This window comes from Spermophilus citellus, assembly GCF_964194105.1.
Source record: "Spermophilus citellus genome assembly, chromosome: 8".
NCBI lineage: Eukaryota > Metazoa > Chordata > Mammalia > Rodentia > Sciuridae > Spermophilus > Spermophilus citellus.
Window position 1 is genome coordinate 133,486,519 of NC_138189.1, and position 19,620 is coordinate 133,506,138.

At 37.4% G+C, this 19,620-nt stretch overlaps 1 protein-coding gene across 1 annotated transcript in view; it reads left to right on the plus strand.

Moving 5' to 3' along the window:
• The window catches only part of TTC29 (tetratricopeptide repeat domain 29), a gene marked incomplete at both ends in the record, with an annotated part of 222,133 nt that overhangs the window by 100,055 nt on the left and 102,458 nt on the right, over positions 1–19,620 (plus strand). The window contains 2 exons of the mRNA XM_081303697.1: positions 4,850–4,941; positions 14,675–14,798. Of these exons, the coding sequence (XP_081159823.1) occupies positions 4,850–4,941; positions 14,675–14,798 (216 nt within the window). The remainder of the gene's footprint in view (positions 1–4,849; positions 4,942–14,674; positions 14,799–19,620) is intronic.

Below are 19,620 nucleotides of genomic sequence, written 5' to 3' on the forward strand. Positions count from 1 at the left end.
TAACAACCTAAAACATCTCCAGATTGCCAAAGATCCCCTATCAGGGGCAAAAATAGCCCCTTTGCAAGAACTAGGTTAGATAAGCACTAGAGAAAATTAAGCAGCTGCTTCATTCAAGTCCTTAGTACTTTTAAATACCACGTCTTATTGGAACTTTACAACATCACTTCAAGGTAAGCTTTATTAATTTCCCTTTTACACCCAAGGAAAGAGATGAAGTTACTTGACACACGTCACTCAGCTCAGTAGTTGACCTGCTATCTCCCCTGGTATTTGAAGAAAAATTGAACACCCAGAGGGAGATTTGATTAATTATCCCAAAAAGTCCTTCGGAAGCCCTGTTTGTGCCCTTCAAGTAGGAGACCCTGAATCAACTGAGGAAGAAAAGGCTACAGGGGAGAGAATCAAGTGGAGAAAGGAGTATAGAGAGGAAAAAAATACCAAAAGCACAAAGCAAAAGAAGAACTAGACTTCATTGACATTTTTGCAAAGTTACAAAATTCCCATCTGAAATGGACTCGATTCTTGGAGTCCTTTCCTGTGGTGGTTTCTATCAGTTATTTTCCCATAGAAGCAGCAGTGATGAGGGTCAGCAATTCATTTAAACTTGATGTCACTGACCTGCATGATCTGGTAGTGTTTGAGCTTGTGCATGCTCAGTGATACACCAAGAGGAGAAAGAAAACTATTTCCTCTCCTTTGCCTAGGAAAGAGAACAACCACGTAAAGTTGTATAAACATGGAATAATGGGGTGCACCATCTTGAATGTGACATATTTTAACCAAACACATTGACTTGCCCTGAAAGTAAACAGACAAAAAAATATGAATATAGAAAAATAGCCCTATAAAGGACCACTTTTATGTGAAAGCACAAAAAAAATGATAGACCTGCCTTCCCTTCCCAATAAGAATCAAATTCTTTTTTGGAACCAAGATAAATTGCAGGTTGAAAAATTTCTCACTTAATATTATCAATTTTAACTGCCATTTCTTGGTCCACATTACAGGACAAATGAACTTTAAAGCAAACTTTTCTTTTGGATATTGTTCCTTTTATGTATTCTGATGAACCTTTTCTTCTTTCTTTCTCTATTCTCATTTCCAAATGTTTGTCCCTTTCCCAATTACTGACTCAATTCCTGTCATTCCTTTAAAATGCAGATTGAGTTTCTTTTCTTACCTGAAGCCTGTCCTGGTTGCAGTATCTTTGTAGTTCACAACCACCTGGAATTTATTCATTTTTATTTCTTTACCAACTGTCTCCCTGTCACACCAGGACCTGGGCCTATGCATTATTGCCTGCTGCTTCCGTAGCACCTAGAACAATGCTTGGCCCCTGAAAGACATTCAATGCTTGTGCAGTGGTTTGATGTCCTTGTCTATATTTTTAGCCCTTGAAACAGAATTCAGGACAATATAATATCAATGACTCTAAGTCGTCGTCGTATTCCTTTGTAAGGTGGTTAAGAGCAGAGATATCTAAGAACAGAGATATCATTTTATACTTAGCCATGACATCTAATGGAATGTGCCAGAAGAGGTCTTTGAAGTTCAGGCATTATGAAGGAAATGATAACTTGAACAAATGACCATAGCATATAGTTAGCTTTACAGGTATCACATTGGCTGTGACTCATACCCCTCTCCCCCTTTTCCACATTTTCCATACTACAAGATTAGAAGCACATGGTGCCTTTAGAAAACCCTTTTAAGCCTTTTCAAACCTTTGCCCCACAGTATCCTGCCACACACAATCTGAATTGTTTCATTTCATTTTGTTAGATAGCATAAAATACCACCAAGAAGACTGAGAGCAAGCAAGCATTTTCTTTTTGAAATTGCAACATTCTCTGGTGGAGTTACTGATCTTTGAGTCATTCACATCTAAGTATGAATTAGTTTAATCAACTGCTTTTCTTCTAACACTTCGCAGAAGACATTTCCTGGGGAAATGCAAACACCCAAGCAAAAGGAGATGCACCAGAAGGGTAGAGGAGGAATGCCAAAGATTTCAGAATGTTGCTCTTTTTCTCTTCTAGGCAGCAAATGGGAAATGAATTGGAACAGAGTAGCATGAAGGATTCTGGTAGTGATGGGATTTTTCTGTATCTTGATTGTGGTAGTGGTTACATGAATATATGCATTTGATAAAATACATAAAACACACACTCTCATACTCACAAAATTGGTAAAATCTGAACAAGTCCAGTGCCTTACAACAATGTCAATTCCTGATTGCCATATTATACTCTAATTTTGTAAGAAGTCATTAATGGGGAAAACTGGGGGGAAGTTATTCAGGATCTCTTTGTATTACTTCCTACAATTACTTGTGCCTATACAAGTATCTTTAAAAGTTTTTTAAACAAATTTTCTAAAACGGTATTTTCCTAAGATGGTTGACTGGGAAGAGGAGTTTTCCATCTAATTTGGAAAAGTTAGGTCTGGAATGATATCATCATCATGGTTTAAAGTGAGTATCCACTGTGGAAATGAGCTTAAGGGCCACAGTTGCTAGAAAAAAAAATCTATCTAAAATGCAGAACAGACAAGAAAGAATTGCAGAAAGGTCAGAAATAGGAAAACAAATGAAGGGAGAAAGAGACATAAATAACAAACCCTTCATTTTCTTCTGCTCCAAGGTACCCTCGTAATTGGTGGTATTTAGCATTGAGCTTTGTAAAGTTGTGAACAACCAATAAAAAAAAAAAATTAACTCATCTAAAAAAAAAAAAAGAAAAGGAAAGGGAACAATCAGGTGCTTGATGTTATTCAGGCCTAATATTGTCTTTCTATGCATCCCTTAAAAAAGCTTAATCTCAGACACAAAATTTATTCTGATTCAATTTAAATTCTTAATCTTCTAGAACAAGGATACTTTCTACTCTCTTTCAGATAAATATATGGAAGTTTGGACATATGGAAGAATAGATGGATGGATAGATGGATGGATGAATGGATGGATAGATAGACAGATAGATAAAGATATCCTGCTCATTTTTTTGTCAGTTGATACTCAATGATAAAAAGATTTCCAACTTTGGCAACCTGTCTCGGTTATTGCCTGTACCACAGGGTGGTGAATGCCTTGATACAAGCACATTCTTACACAGGGTCTAATCTTACTGGGACATGATAACACTAATTGCTGAAAAAACTAATGAACTATTTTGGGCACAAGATATAATAATATTCAACTTTTACTTTTATTTTAGAATGCCATCTAAAATATATATGAAAAAAATAGACCCTAGAAAGTCCCTTCCTAAATATTTTGGTAGTGAGATTCAATAAAGTCTCTTATAAATTCACCAAATTCAGGGGTTCTGCCCCCTAACTCAGCAAGGACTGTGTCAACTTACATGAGGTTAAATCTGGGTGTTGTCAATTATGAGAGGCAGACGGAAAAGGATATTCTCAGGTTTATACAAGACTTTGTTAAGAGGTCTGAAAATAGGAATCAAGGTGAATAATAATGTATATTTCAAAATTGCTTTAAAAACAGATTTTTACTTTTCTTACCATAAAAAAGTGACAAAAATTATAGAGGTGATGGGTTGTTCACTAGCTTGACTGAATCTTTCCACAAAGTATACATAGATCAGAATGTCACATCCAGGGCTATAAACATGATTATTGTTTGTCATTTAAAACTAAGTGCATTTTTAAAGTCCAAAAGTCCAAAACCATCAAAAGTCCCAGAACAATCAAACTTTTGAACTTTGTGGGCTTAGCAGGAATTAAACCCCTGGTTTACTGTGTATCCATGAGTAAATTTTAGCTTCATCATAGAACAAGCAGTCACTTGTAAACCACACGAAACCCAAATTTCATGAGGTATCACCATGACCTCCTGAAATGGTTTCCCAAATATTAACTTTACAGAAGTGAAGATGAATAGCAATCCTGTCTTAAAACTTTAGCCTTATGGTCTGTCTAATTCAGGTAGAAATACACAGGGCATATTTGTCCCCACCCCCCACCACCAAGAGCACTAACTCCCTCTCTCAAATGCCATCATATGACTTCCACTAATTCTTTCTTAGAAAATGTGCAAAAAGGATTTCCATAGAGGTCTTTGGAGATTTCCTGTGTCCTCATGTGTGTAATAGCTTCGGCCAAAGAAAAGGAATTTTGCTTTTATGTATTTTGTATTTGTATGTGTATTTTTCTCTTTCTGGCCACTGAAAAGGTGGGAAAATAGAAAAGAGGAAAATCATACCATCCATATAATGTCAGTGTTAAATCAAATTAAGATCATATGTTTGGCTGTGGCAGCTTTAATCTTCTGATTATTGAAAACATTATTGGTAATGAAGTACATTTGTAAGAAATATTTTTAATGTATGCTCTGTGCATGTACACACCGTGAGATAGGCATCTAATAAAATGATAGATACAGAAATGGCCCATCACCTAAATTCATGTTTTTCAAAGAGCTACTTATAGAAAGAAAAGTGATATCCAAGCTACCATAGTAGACTATTGTAATCTGCCATATATTACCTTAGATAATACTCCCATCTTTTAAAATAATGTTGTAAACCATTCAATTATTTATTCACACCTAAGTTATATAAATTGGAAGATTTGGGAGGATGCAAGGAAGTAATTTTTTTTTTTTTTTACAAAAGTGAGACCTCACTGTCATGGCTTCAAGACATTGCCACAAAACAAGTTATACTATAGATAAAAATAAACCAAGCCAACATGAATGTTTAATAAGCAAAAAAAATTATAGAGACATTAAAAACAGCTATTAATTTTAATCTTTTCTATTATGAAAGGGAACATCAGTGGATCTGGCTGTGGCTATATGTTCAATATATATTTCTCTTGCTGATAGGTCCTCAAAGCATACAGCAAAATCTCTACAGTCCTACAAGATGATCTCAGCCTGGGCAGAGCCTACGAAGCAATCGCCAAGGTCCTACAGAGGTAAGTAAGCACATCCTTGTCTCGCTGTCACTGTGAATCCATTCAACTGTGAAAGACTCAAATTGTTTGAGGTCTGTCGCTTTCAATGCATTACTGCCTGCTTAAATTTTAAGTAGTGCCCTTCTTAACTGACCCTTTCATCCTAGGTTATTTTAAACCAGTGTCGTATTTAAAAAGGAGCATCTAAACTCTTCTTTGTCTGTCCCTCCTTTGAATTGTTTTCTTTTTGGTTTTTTTCTGCACGTTTAGTGGATGACCTTAAATGAAAGGGGGGAAAAAATCAGGTCACATCTCCCAGGTTAAGAAAGCAGTGAGCGCTCTGTAGTACGCTTCAGTAACTGTGGCTCGCCATAACCTTTCCAGAGCTCTTCTTTAAGGAAAGATTCCATTTATGCTTCAGTCATGCTTCCTCCATTAAGATGTCTCTCCTTGGAGCGCATCTGCAAAACCAATATTCCCAATATTTTCTTTAAAACAGAAAATTTAATCAAAGTGTACCAGAAAAACTTCAGATACATGATTTTCCATGGAAAACATATGGTTGCCCTTCATTCATTGCATTGTATAATATATACTATATAATACCATTATGACTTAACCAAGATAGAATAAAAGTAAGAAAAGTTATCTAAGTTAAGATCCAGGTTTTGTGAATATTATCTTATATCAAAAATACAGCTTTTTATTAATAGTAGTAGTAGTAATATAAATATAGAGTTAAGTTCTAATCTCTTTCCATTTATATTTTGTTGTAAACATATACAGCCAGGTATGGTCATGCATGCTTGTGATCCCAGTGTCTTGGGAGGCTGAAGAAGGAGGAGAGCAAGTTCAAGGCAATCTTCAGCCACTTAGAAACTTGTGAGGCTCTGTCTCAAAACTAAACTAAAAAATAAAGGGGTAGGGGATATTGCTCAATGATAAAGCATCCCTGAATTCAATTCCCACCTCTAAAAGTAAATGAATAAACAAACATATACATAAACATATGTTTTTAAAAGGTAAAATTGTTATTTGAAAGGCATTTAATGTTTAAATGCCTAAGGAACTGAAAGTAGAATCATTACCTAAGTACCATTGCTAATATAGTAATCACTGCTTAAAATACCTCTACCAATGAAATGGGAGCGGCCCTACAAAGTACCATATGAAACACAGTCATTGCTGGAAAAATGGCTTAGGTAGGAACACAGTCATATTTATAAAAAGAGTGTAGACATTTCCTGGAGAATGTCAGGGCAGAGACAGGTAAGGAAGATAAGTGACCTGCAAAGCCTGAAGGTCCTCCAAAATTAGACTGGTAGCTAGTCCCTAGACAACCGGCCGTGTTGTCCCTTAGAAGTGTTACTTTAAAATCAATGACCAAGAATATGCTTGACTACAAAGAAGAGATAGGGAAGAATTCGGCTTCATGTCTGTTTGGAACAAACCAACTGTGTTCTTTTGCCCTCTTCCCTTGGGTTATTAAATTACTTGACTCTGCTCTTCCCAGTGCCCCAAATCAGTAGAGCATGGTTGGATTCCTTGTCTTGGTTTGCAGTGACAAACCTAGCTCAGGCCTGTACAGTTGTATAAATGTTATCTCTTGTTTGGAAAATAATTTTTACAAAAATAATATTTCCTTTGTATCTCAGAGTAACTGAAGTGATAAAACTCAAGGGAAAATATTTTCTTGTGTGAACATTGGCTGAGCACTTACTATGTCCCAGGACATATGGAATGTGCCTTTGATTACCGATGATGGTCTTTATTTTTGAAACTTCTAGAGATGTGAGGTTGGTTTCAAAGAGTTCTCACCTGTTTAACTTGTGTGTTCTATCTAGAACATTTTAGTTTCTACCCCAAGATTTGAATGCCTAGTCTGTACAGTCAAAGCTAAGGGAAAACTTGAGCAACTAGCTGGTAAAATTTGACACAGATAATCTAATGCTTTAATTTGGCTGCATAAGTATTCTCTGGGGTTTAGAAGTGGGAAAGAATACAGAAATATTTGATGGGAACAGGAAGTTGGGAGTGTTTTGGATGGGGACGTATCTGTTCCAACACACTGAACAACCCAAAGATATGCCTTAAGGCAAATATATAGTGGACCAAGAAGATTTATCCCCATTTCACTTTTATACCAAATGAAACTGATTTCACTTATAAGAATGCCTTTCTACTAAAGCACAATAAAGCAATCATTGATTTGTGGTAGACATTTTTGTGTGTGTGTGTGGCTGTTGTTTTTGTTATTAGGGATTGAACTCACGGTCACTGAACCACAAAGCCACATCCCAGCCCTATTTTGTATCTTATTTAGAGACAGGGTCTCACTGAGTTGCTTAGTGCCTCACTTTTGCTGAGGCTGGTTTTGAACTCGCGATCCTCCTGCCTCAGCCTCCCAAGCTGCTGGAATTACAGTCATACACCACCGCACCCAGCCAAGAGTTCTTAATTTTATAACGTTATATACAATGTACAACAGAGCCCAGGGGATGCTTCTTCTGAGGTAATAGTGGGAAAGTGTTCCACGGCCAGAGAATTCCAGTGCAATTTTGCCATTTTGCAGCATTGATGATTGCAGAAGAGTACCCAGGGGAATGCACGCCTGGCATATTCTTTCAACATCTGTGCAGAATAGCTCAAGAGCATGATCTATTGACCGGCAAATGTTTTAAAACCAGAAATTCTATACGGGTAGACAGCAGCACCCTGGATGTCTGAGAAGCTTTATTCAAGTCCATTAACTAGTAAAATCCTTTAATATAAATTTTGTGATTATTTTTAGAAAATGTTGCTTCGAGGGCTTGATATTCTTCAATAAAGGTGCATGTGCGCACATTCAAACACACAGGCACAGGCGTATATATGTATTATCCCTCTCACAGCCCTAAACTGTCCTTCTCAGGGTAGCTGCAACGGGCGAGAAATGGAACACAGCCAAAATGGAGGGAATTATGGTGGCGGCAGCTGAGAAATAAATCAAGCTGTGTGTGAAGCTGAGCATCACCTCTAAATCTCTTTTTCCTAACCTGTACAATTGCACCAGTTTCACTAATGGTAGCCCTACCTCTATAAACATATTTTATCTCTTTAAAGGAAATGGAACCGTATAGCCAGGTCTAGCATTAGTGGGAGTCGAAGGCCATCAGCTGAGTGTTGCATGAAAGGTGAATAAGCTCTGAGGCTAGAAGCTTCTAAAACGGTTATAAGAATTTATACTGAGCCCTCAATTGGAAAACACACCACATTCTCTCAAGACAGAAGATTTGGTGACGTTGAGCTGCCCATTGGTGATGTTAGACCCAGGCCTGGTATTATGGGGAAAGGTTTTAATAGTGAATGGGTTTTGCTATTTTTGCTATTGTTCTGAATAATATTAACTGTACGGAGATTTAAGCAGCATAACGGACAATGCAGAGTCATAATGTCTCCTGCCCCTTACTTGGAATGCTAGTGAAGAAAAAGACGTGCAGTACTACAATTGTCTTATGATGCTACTATAAAAGCCAGAATTATGGCCTATAAAACAAAGAAAAAGTGAGTCGAGAAATTACAAAGTAAATATTATTCTTATGTAGATAGTTCAAGTGAATACATGGGAAGAACACCTCAATTTTCCTTACAAAATCATATACATATTGTATATCTATAAGTATATATAATTATGCATATATAAGTGTAATATATACGTATTATATATATTACATATATATTCATATATATATATATATATATATATATACACACACACATACCCTCATTTACTGACTGAGGTAACTCACTTACTGAAATTCCACAATATTTCAACATAATGGGGATGACTATTTAAAAGAATCGAAGGAGAGAAAAAGCCCACAAAAATATATACAGAATGTACTGGTCATAACCAGCCCATCTCTGAGTTGATTCCACAGCATTTGCCAATTTTCTTGAGAACTCAAGTTAAATTATTTCCTAGAAAACTTTCCACAGTGGAGATCTTTAAATCAATCAGTACAAAGTTTCAAGTGTGAAAATTACCTTTCTGTCATAGCTGAAAATTAATTTCTTCTTGCTTGAGAGAAATAACACGCCCTAGTAATTTTCATATATTCTTTAAAATGGAACATCCAGGCTTTGATGTGAAATTTCCTAAAAAAATGACCAAAAAAAAATACATCCAAACATTTCTATTAATGCATGGAATGAAGAAGAGCTTTTTACATTTTCTCCTGTCACTGATCCCATTTGCCTTATCACTTTCATCTGTGGCCCACAAACTTGGTGGCACAATCAACAAACCCCTCAGTGGCTGTTTCATCTCTGCTCTATTTGATTTCTCCTCTCTGAGTAAATGATTAAGTTTTCATGCATTGGTTCAACCAAAATCTATGTTCACTCAACCACATCCTTTATTGATTACTTCTACTGCCAACAGTAGGCCAAGTGTGATATACATAATTGGACAGTTGTCAGGGGACGTGGGTGTTAACGGTCCTGTTTTCCCAGTTGGAATCCGGAATCACCTTGATACACAAATATTCTGCACCGTTTCATTCTCATCCTTTGGACCGAGGAGTCCTGTTCCTCAGAATATATGTTTTTAACTCTCTAAGGTCTGGTTGAATGAATTTAATGATTATACCATATAATATGCTGTTCAAGTTGCACCTGTGCACTGCGTATAGAAAACCGGAATTAATATTTGTCTAACATTTTAACCTTGTCCTTGAACTTATACAAATAATCTGTAGCCTTGCTATAGGGGAGTATTTGATTTTTTTTCCCCTCCTCTTTCAAGGAAAGACTAGCTTTGAAACCTACTGCTAAATTTTACACTAGGAAACCATGCAGCCAACACATATTGTTTATATTTCAGTTGCTGTGTTAACTTCGCCGGCTACAGAGCTGGACATTCACTGAGTGGAACATATAATTTATAATGGCAAGACTTTCTCTCTAGCGTTGTTTGTTAGAGCAAGTCTCAGGTAATTTGGGATGTTTTTTAGAGGTCTGTTGCTCCTTGGGGAACAAAGCCACTCAAATCTCCCAGTAACATTTTTATTTATACTATTTTATATTTCTTGTTCACTGAACTCTGTTTTTTTTTTGTTGTTGTTGTTGTTGATGATGTTTGTGTATGTTTTGATTTAACTATCCTCAGCAGGCCAAACCTAATCCAAAATGTACTTCCATCACAAATATATCAGCTTTTAGGAACATGAGCATAAATAAGCTTTAGTGAGTCCATTTTAGCTAAATGATACTAATATTAATTTTCCCCTTAGGTTCCCTAAAGTGATATGCAACACACCACTTTTGTTTTCCCTTTTCTCTTGAATATTTTAGTCCAGGAAAAAACCTTGAAAAGTTAACATAAATTTGATGAAACATTTTTAGATCTAGAAATATTAGGGTATTTTACATATTTATCAGTTTATATATTTATATATATATTTATCAGTTTATATATTTTACTTTAATTTTATTTATTAATATTTTATAGCCTTGGGCTCTCTAAATACTTTTTAATTATTCCACAAAACAACATGTAAATTCAAGTAATTAGTGAATCTTTCATATTTTATTCTATGCTTGCATTTATAAATGTCCTCAAATACTTTGTGCATTTTCTGGAGCACTGACCTATGCCTAACTGTAGAAAATTTCTCATAATTTTGTTATGAAAAAGTAAACATGGAATTATTAAAAAAACAGTATTCACAACTTCAGAAAATGTGAAATTCCATTTTATTTCAGATATGTCAATCATTCTTTTACCAATAAGAAAGGAAGAAAAAATGTATTTGATAGCATCTGATACTTAAATTAACAACAACAACAACAAAATGTTAGTTTTTTTTTATCCCTCCCCCCCCCCGAGAAAACAGACACCAGGACTTAATGTGTCTGGTTTTTGCAGAGCAGTCACTAAATTATAGTATTTAGTTCATTGCATGGTAGAAAGTTTTCATAAAGTAATGCTTAGATAAATTAAATTTTTTTCTCAGCTTCTAGTAGGCAATGTCAAGTAGACAGCTGTGAATGTGATCACTGTTTATTTCACTGAGAGATAATAATAATAGCTGCCACTTATTGAATCCCTACTGTGTTCCAGGTTATATATTTACACAATGCTTCATCTCACAGCAACTTGAGGTCATTTTTAAAACGAGGAAATGGAAGTTTCCTTTAGTTTCATAACTTTAATATGATCAAAGTTCCTCATGTAAGGGGTCAAGCTAGGATTCACACCTAGATCCCCAACGTCCACCACAACACACAATGGCTTTAAAGTATCCAGTTTATCCAGGCTGTGGCTCAGTGGTAGTGTGCTTGCCTAGCACGTGTGAGGCACTGGGATCAATCCTCAGCACCACATAAAAGATAAACAAATAAAGGTACTGTGTCCATTTATAACTAAAAATATTTTTAAAAAGTAATCCAATTTATCTTTACAAACATAATACAGTTTATCTGTGAAAATGAATGTTATCACCCAAATCGTTGGAAGTTGTGCAAATTGATATCCCTAATCCTCCCCTACCTGTTTCCAATAAACTCCTGTAAAAATGTTTTCAAATCAAACAGTATAAAAGGGGGAAAAAAAGAGGGAAAGTCTGGGTTCATGCAGAGGAAATGTCCAGTTTACACCAGTTTAATGCATCATTGGATCCAGATACTCAAGACACCATCTGGTCTCCAGGTCTGTCCATCTCACAGCCCAGCCGTCAGCTGTGTGTTCTCCCTGGGATGGCAAGATTGGTCCCCAGCAGCATGGGACTTACATTCTATAGGATTAGGGCAACGCTGTGGTCATTTGAGAGAGTCATGTGAGGTTGCAGGGGAGGGCTGATGACTATTCAGTCCATTGTTCCACATCTCAGTGGCTTCATCTGTAAAATGGGTGGTGTGGCATTCAAAAGTTAATGCAGATCAGTAAGGGTTCAATCTCCAGCACCACTAAAAAAAAAAAAAAAAAAAAAAAATGTTTTCTGGCATATTCTTGTGACATATTCTTTAGAATAGCCCCAATAGCATATCACTGTTTGAGATGTAAGTTCGGTCTTATCAATAGCTAAAAGAATTTGGAGGGGCCTGGGTTGTGGCTCAGCAGTAGAGAACTCACCTAGCGAGGCTTGGGTTCCATCCTCAGCACCACATAAAAAATAAAATAAAATAAAGGTATTATGTCCAACTACAAGTAAAAAATAAATATTTTTTAAAAAAGAATTTGGAGTCACATTTCAAAACCACAGAAATTATATCTCTATGAGAAATTCCATTGTTTTGGATAAAAATTCACTAAATTACTTATGAAAGCTTTGGGATGCTATCCTATGAAGAAGCTCCCTACAGAGTATTCCAAAAATGCTCTCAGCTTCTTCATGACATATCATCCTCAAAGATAACCACCTGGAGGGAGCTGCAAGGCTAAGAGCATCTGGGAAATTGGAAAGGATTGGACAGGAGAATCAGGGCTAGGAATAGAGATTTGCAGGCATATGATTATAGGAGGTGGGTCCTGCCACTGCGGTCTCTGAGACCACAGAAGAAGCATGTATTGGAGGGAAGAGGGGGGCCTTGGGAAGAACTCTGGAAAGAACCAACTTTGGGTAGGCCGACTGCAATGTTGGAGATGGACGTCATTACCCTAAGTACATGTATGAGGACTCAAATGGTGTGAATATACTTTGTATACAAGCAGAGATATGAAAAAGTGTGCTCTATATGTGTAATATGAATTGTAATGCATTCTGCTGTATACATAACAAATTCAAATTTTAAAACCTGGAAAAAAAATAAATAAGTAAAAGAGAAAGAGGGGGGTCTAGAGAGGAGAAGTGAGAGGATAAAGACTGGGTGATAGTGTTAGATGCCGGAGAAGGGGAAACAGTTTGAGAAAGAGGGTCTGGCTAACAGCAGTGAGTCCCAAACTCTATGGGGAAAACCCCAGTGAAGTCAAAAGAGGAAGAAAAGTGGCATGTAAACCAGTAAATGCACCAAGCATATTATACGGTTCAAAATTTAAAAGATGTTTTCCATGGTAGATATTACAGCTTTCCAAATTTATATATGTGCTTTGAGATCACCATTACATTCTAGATTTGTCTTTAAAATTCTTTCAGTTGGCCAGGAGTGGGGGCACACACCTGTAATTCCAAAGACTTGGGAGGTTGAGGCATGGAGGATCACAAGTTCAAGGCCAGCCTCAGGAACTTAGCAAGGCCCTAAGAAACTTAGCAAGACCCTGTCTCAAAATAAAAATAAAAAGGGATAGGGATGTGGCTCAGTGGTTAAGCACCCCTGGGTTCAATCCCTGGTACCAAAAAAAAAAAAAAAAAAAAAAAAATTCTTTCGGCTGCCTTTTAATAGCAGATTTCCCTTGGAGCACTGGACTTGTTCTTCTGAAGACAGTCAAATGAATGTGCTCCAGGTTTCAAAGCACTATATACAAGGTATTTATCACAGTTATCCTCATGTGAGAATCTGGGGTTAACTATCATAAATACTATACATTTATCTCTTCAAATTGGCAATGGAACTTGCCAAGGATTACAACCATATCCCCCCCAAAATAACATGTTTTAGTGCATTTTCTAGACTCTTGAAGTCTCTTGATGATACTGAAATATCCAGAAGTGAGTTTAATCATGAATTCCAAACATCATATGGCTCAAGTTCTCACAGTTCACCCTGAAGCTTAGCTCGCATGTGCACTATGTAGTTCCCCTCTTGAATATTCAACCACTCACTCATTCAAAAATGTTTAAATGCTTAGTACATGCCAAGCACTCTGCTAGAAATTGTCTGAGCATTTTACCAAATATATTTCACTTGTATGTGTGACTTTAGTGACACCTGAGATGGCACTGCTGAAGGAAGCTTGCAGGAGTATTCTAGCATTCACGTTGTCTAAACTTTCTAATTTAAAAAACAAAAAACAAAAAACCTTTATTGAGACATAAATCAGATATTGTACAATTCACCCTTTTAAATTCTACAATTCAGTGGTTTCTAATATATTCACAGAATTGTGTAACCATTAAACCATTGTCTAATTCCAGCACCTTTCATCACCCTAAAAAGAAATACTGTCCTGATTATTACTTCCTCATCCCCTCCTTTCATCTTCTAGCAGCCACTAATCTACTTCTGTCTTCATGAATTTGCCTCTTTGTATAAATGGAATCATACAATAAATAATCTTCTATGTCTAGATTTTTTCATTTCTCATGTGTCAAGTTTCATCCATATTTTAACATATATTAGTACTTCACTCCTTTTTAACGACTGAATAATACTCTATTGAATGGATATACTACATTTTGTCAATTGATTCATCAGTTGATAGACATTTGGTTTGTTTCCATTCCTTGGTTATTATAAATAATGCTGCTATGAACATTCATGATGAGTTTTGATGTGGACATATGCTTTTTGTAGTATTTATATATTTTGGAGTAAAATTTCTGGGTCATATGATTCCTCCATGTTTAAAATTTTTCGAGAACTACCAGATTTATTTCTCACAGCAATCTCATTATTTTACATTCCCATCCATAATGATGAGGTGGTTTATAAGTTCAAGCTTACTCATTGTATTTTCCAACAAAGACACACATATTATTAATTTAGTATTTGTCCCCTTAATCTTTGTCCTGACAAATCTTCTTGCATGTTCTACAACAAAGACCAAACTATCTTCTTTTCACTATGACGTTAAGTGAGTAGATACTCCAATGGTTTCTGGTTTTATTTATTCTAGCCAAGGACAGATGACAGAAGCAATTCAATACTTGAAAAAAGTTGTGAACATTACAAAGAGCAATTTTCAAAACATAGATGTTGTGAAAGCAAGTACAATGCTTGGGGACATCTATAACGAAAAAGTGAGTATTGGTGTTTCTTGTTTATGGAGAAATTCACAGTTTTAAAAATCTTTTCCCATTTGATCCTCACCCTCTCACATGGCTGATGCAGAAAGGTCATGGCTGGACAACACAGTTAATGTGCAAAGGAAGGGCTGGGAAGGCAAATACTGCCTCCTCCTCTTCTTCTAGCTCTTAAGTGCCGTGTGGGCTCGGTCCCCACAGGCTCTTCAACCTGAGCCATATTCACAGCCAATAAGGACAAGGAGTGACTTTGGATTTGGGGAGCAATTAAAATATTTGAAGTCAAAGGAACCTCATAATAGCACAGGGCTCCTATCTGGCCACAGGAACATTCATTCATCTTTCTAGCTCCACATTCTTGGAGCCCAGGTGTGATTTCCCCCCAGCTAAGTCCCCCAGTGCCGCAGTCTGGCTGGGCACAATTCAGGAGCCACTTGTCAAAAGAAACGAACTTTATTTTTAGAACCACACAGGCCAAATAAAACAGCTCCTCAGGAAAACCTTCAGAGCCCAACTGCCACCAACGGCTTCCCACAAGCCTCTCCCAAAAACCACAAGCCTCTCCACCTCCCACCATCCTCCTGCTCTTGAGGCTGATTGGCTGGGTTGCATGGGTGGAGCCAAAAAAAGTCCCCCAATGAGCAGCTCCGTAGTCTGAAAGGGCAGGGAAACAGCCCAATGAGCATCACCGCAGAGGAGCCAATGAGCTAGAAGTTGCTGGGGCCGCTGTGAGCCAATCATCAGCTGGCAGTCTGAAAGTTTGCTGGCAGTTTGAAAGTTTGCTGGGGCCCCTTCGGCTGTGGCTCTCAACATCTCCCCCTCTCTATTTAAACAACAAGCATGTGGCTTAGGGACTGTGCCTGCCTTAGGTTGTCCAATAGTACATATGGTCCTTACCCGTTATCGGATGAGCTGACCTCAAGGCGTCAGCCTCCTGTCTTAGGTTGGTACCATTGCAATTGGATCTTACCCGTCACTGACTACTGGTCCAGTATACAGCCACACCTGTGGAGAGGTCTTTGTACCAGCAGGGGATGAGGTTCTTTGCCTCACCTCTGTTGGTCCCCAAATTTTAGCTGAACGACCATGACAAGCAGAAGGGAGGAAGATTCACCAAGCCAATTGACAGCTCCTTTTGGGAAAATTGTACCACCGATGACATCATCAGCAAAAATACCCCAACACTACCACAAGTCGCTGCACCAACAGATAGTTCACAATGCATATAAGTGATACATAGTCCAGGCAAGTTCTGCAAGCAGTTCAGTGATGGCTATTGCAGAAGCTGTAGATTGGTTTTATCTTTGTCTTCACTGGGATGAAGATAGGAAGGAATTCTGGCAATAATGGCTAAAGAAAAAATTATGTAACATTCCAGAAGGCACTAAAAGAAAACAATTTTCTTAACAATTTACATTGTATTGAAGAGAATTATTAAATATAATGAAAAGGAAAGGTGAAAGTAAACAAACAGATCTGTTAACCTCCTTTTTTGTTCACATATTAAAACAATCCTCAACAGCTGTTTACCCAATTTAAATTAAACCATTTAAATCACGTGAATAAAACCCTGAGGTACTAGCAATCCAATGGCCATATCCATTTTCCGGCCCATCCACATTAATGTCTGCCAGGTGCTGCTGCAGTGCTAGGGAACATGTGTCCACTTTCTTTCACTTCTTTACAAGGAAAATGATGCTTGATGTCTGGTTTGTTTATCCAAGTCTGAATGTTTACAATTTCTTTTCTATCGTCATCTGACATTGAAGAACTGTCAATTTCATCTGTGTCGTATTCTTCTTCATCCCCAATGCTGAAAACAGGCTTTACACCACGGTAAGGCTTGCCCACTCTGTCACTGCTGCTGACCTGCCGGTCCACAGGAGTTGATGTATTCTCAATAAAACTGATAACTTTTTCCCTGACATTAACTGATTTTGTCTTCAAAGCCACAGTCATTTTATTTACTAGTGATTTCATTCCTCTATCATTTGAGCCATTAGAAGATTCACCATCAACAGAAGAATTGATACTGCTCCTTGAAAAAATATTTGGATCCATTTTTTCATGAGCGCTCATCATATATGATATATGGACATACGTACATACAAACATACAACATAAAACACAAGTGTGCACACAACACATAATAGTAAAGGCCTTATAACTTTTTACAGGTGAAATCTCCATTGCAATGTTTAAAAACTCTATAGTCAAAAAATAGAACTGATCAGCAAAACATTAACCTAGGTCTGTATGAGCTCAAAAAACAAAACAGAACTTCATGATGTGGGAAAGGGCAAGAATAAAATAGATATTGAAAAAAGCATCCTGGTTCAGCCAGATGTAAGGATAGCCAAACTGGAGTTTTGGATATCAGTTGTTATGGATTTGAACCAAATCATCTTCTTTTTGGTCTGTAGAAATCGCTTTAGTTAATCTCTCTGGAATCCAAATCGGCTGCTGTTCTCCCTGTGGAAACACACAAACAGACCCCCGACTCCAGACAATCACTGGGTCAGGACCTTTCCATTGTCCTGTTAGAATATCCTTCCAAAGTACCTTGGGCTTACGTACATTTTTTGGACACATATGCCTTTCCGCAGCACTAAGTCCTGATGAATCCAAATTTAAAAAGTTTAGAGTAAAAAGGGTTATTTTAAGTTTATCTTTGGGGAATATATACCTCTTTCCAATTCCGTCTTTTTGCTTTAATAAGTATATTTTAATAGTTTGATGAGCTCTTTCAACTATGCCTTGTCCCTGTGGATTATATGGGATTCCTGTTATATGAGTAATGCCAAATGATGAGCAAAATTGTTTAAAAGAGGTAGAAGCATAACCAGGGGCATTATCTGTTTTAAACTGTTTTGAAACGCCCACAGTGGCAAAATTTTGTAAGCAGTGAGCTATAACATCTTTAGTTTTTTCTCAGGCATGAAGGGAGCCCATCAAAAATCCAGAAGAAGTATCAACTGTAACATGCAAATATTTTAATTTTCCAAATTCTGGCAAGTGTGTGACGTCCATCTGCCAAATATGGTTAGGTATCAGTCCTCTAGGATTGACTCCAAGATTAATTTGTGGTAAAAAGGTCACACAATTTTGACATTGTTTTATTATTTGTCTAGCTTGTTCCTTAGTTATTTTAAAACGCTTTTGTAAAGTATTAGCATTGACATGGAACTTTTTATGAAAATTTATAGCTTCTTCTAGTGTAGAGAAAATATGTATGTCATGTGTAGTTTTATCTGCTAAATCATTGCCCAAACTAAGGGCTCCAGGCAATCCTGTATGTGCCCTGATATGTCCTATAAAGAATGGATCTTTTCTGTCCCAGATTAGACTTTGTATAGTGGAAAACAAAGAGAAAACAGTAGAGGAAGGAGAAATCCTACCAGCATCTCCAAGGGATACTATAGCATTAACTATATACTATCAGAAAATAAATTAAATACAGAATCTTTAAACATCACAAAAGCTTGTAATACTGCATTAAGCTCTACCTTTTGAGCTGATTGTTTGGGTACTAAAAATGTAAAAGTTTGATCAGGTTTCAGCAAACTTTCAGACTGCCAGCTGATGATTGGCTCACAGCAGCCCCAGCAACTTCTAGCTGATTGGCTCCTCTGCAGTGATGCTCATTGGGCTGTTTCCCCGCCCTTTCAGACTGCCAGCTGATGCCCCAGGGAGGAAACCACAATCCCAAGAGAGTTTCCAAAGAAAACCTAGAATGGAATTTGAACAACAGATTGTTTGTGTGCAAAAATTTAAAAATATATAAATTTAAAAAAAAACAGGAAGAAGAGGAAAAATCTGTATTATAATTAATAAATAAAACTATCACACAGTCAAAGGATATAAAATGCATGGATCATATGGACTTTAGATTTATTTTCTTCTGATTTTGTCTTCAGTGACCCAGATTTTCCTTCAGAAATCTTAGGAAGGAAGTTTATTTCTCTAGTTATCATTACTGTTTAAGTCATGAATAATAAGATGGGTTTTTTTCCAAGGGTGATTCTGTTCTCCTGCTGTAGACTGTGTCCATCTGTTTGGGGAGGCTGGGTACACAGTGATTAAAAGCCTCAACTCTGAAATCAAACTGCTTGGCTTGTTAGCCCTGCTTGTTCTGCCTGAAGACGTGGGACCTGGGGCAAGTTCCACACCCTGGGGCACCTCGGTTTTATCACCTCATAAGGTGGTTACAAGAACTGAATTAATACAGGTAAGGCATGGGCAGAGGTGTTTTGAGCAGGAGAGGTAGGTGAGCATCAGCTATTTTGCTATTCTCTCCACTCTTAGTGGTGTCACGTCATTGCCTTTATCAGGCCCTCAGAGTTAAGCCAGGCCTCCCACATTCTAAGTGGCAGTGCCATTCAAACCCACCACGCTGCTCTATGATTTGCTATAAAATTAACTTGGTTTCAGAATGATTTAGGATTTTTTTAAAAATAAGATTGAAATTAATTTGAATGAATGAAACTAATGTCCCTTCAGTTCCTGCTTTGGACAAAGTCTTTACAAATGAGGTGCTTCTTTTCCCCAGCCCTCTGTCTTGCTAGTTCTGATTCATGCACCATCCCATCTCCTCTTGACTCTCACCTCCCCACCCACCTGGCTCCATTCTCTCCTGCCTCTGCCTTCCTGGCCCCTGATTCTGGCTCCCTCCCCTGGTCCTCTCCTCCTCCCCTCTCTCTCCCTCCCTCTGTTTCCCCTCTTTTTTTTGTGCACCTGTTGCCCCTGGTGCACTCAGGTGTCTGTTGTGGCCTCCTCTGCTGCCCCCTCCAGCCACCTCTAAGGTGCTGCTGTCTGTCTG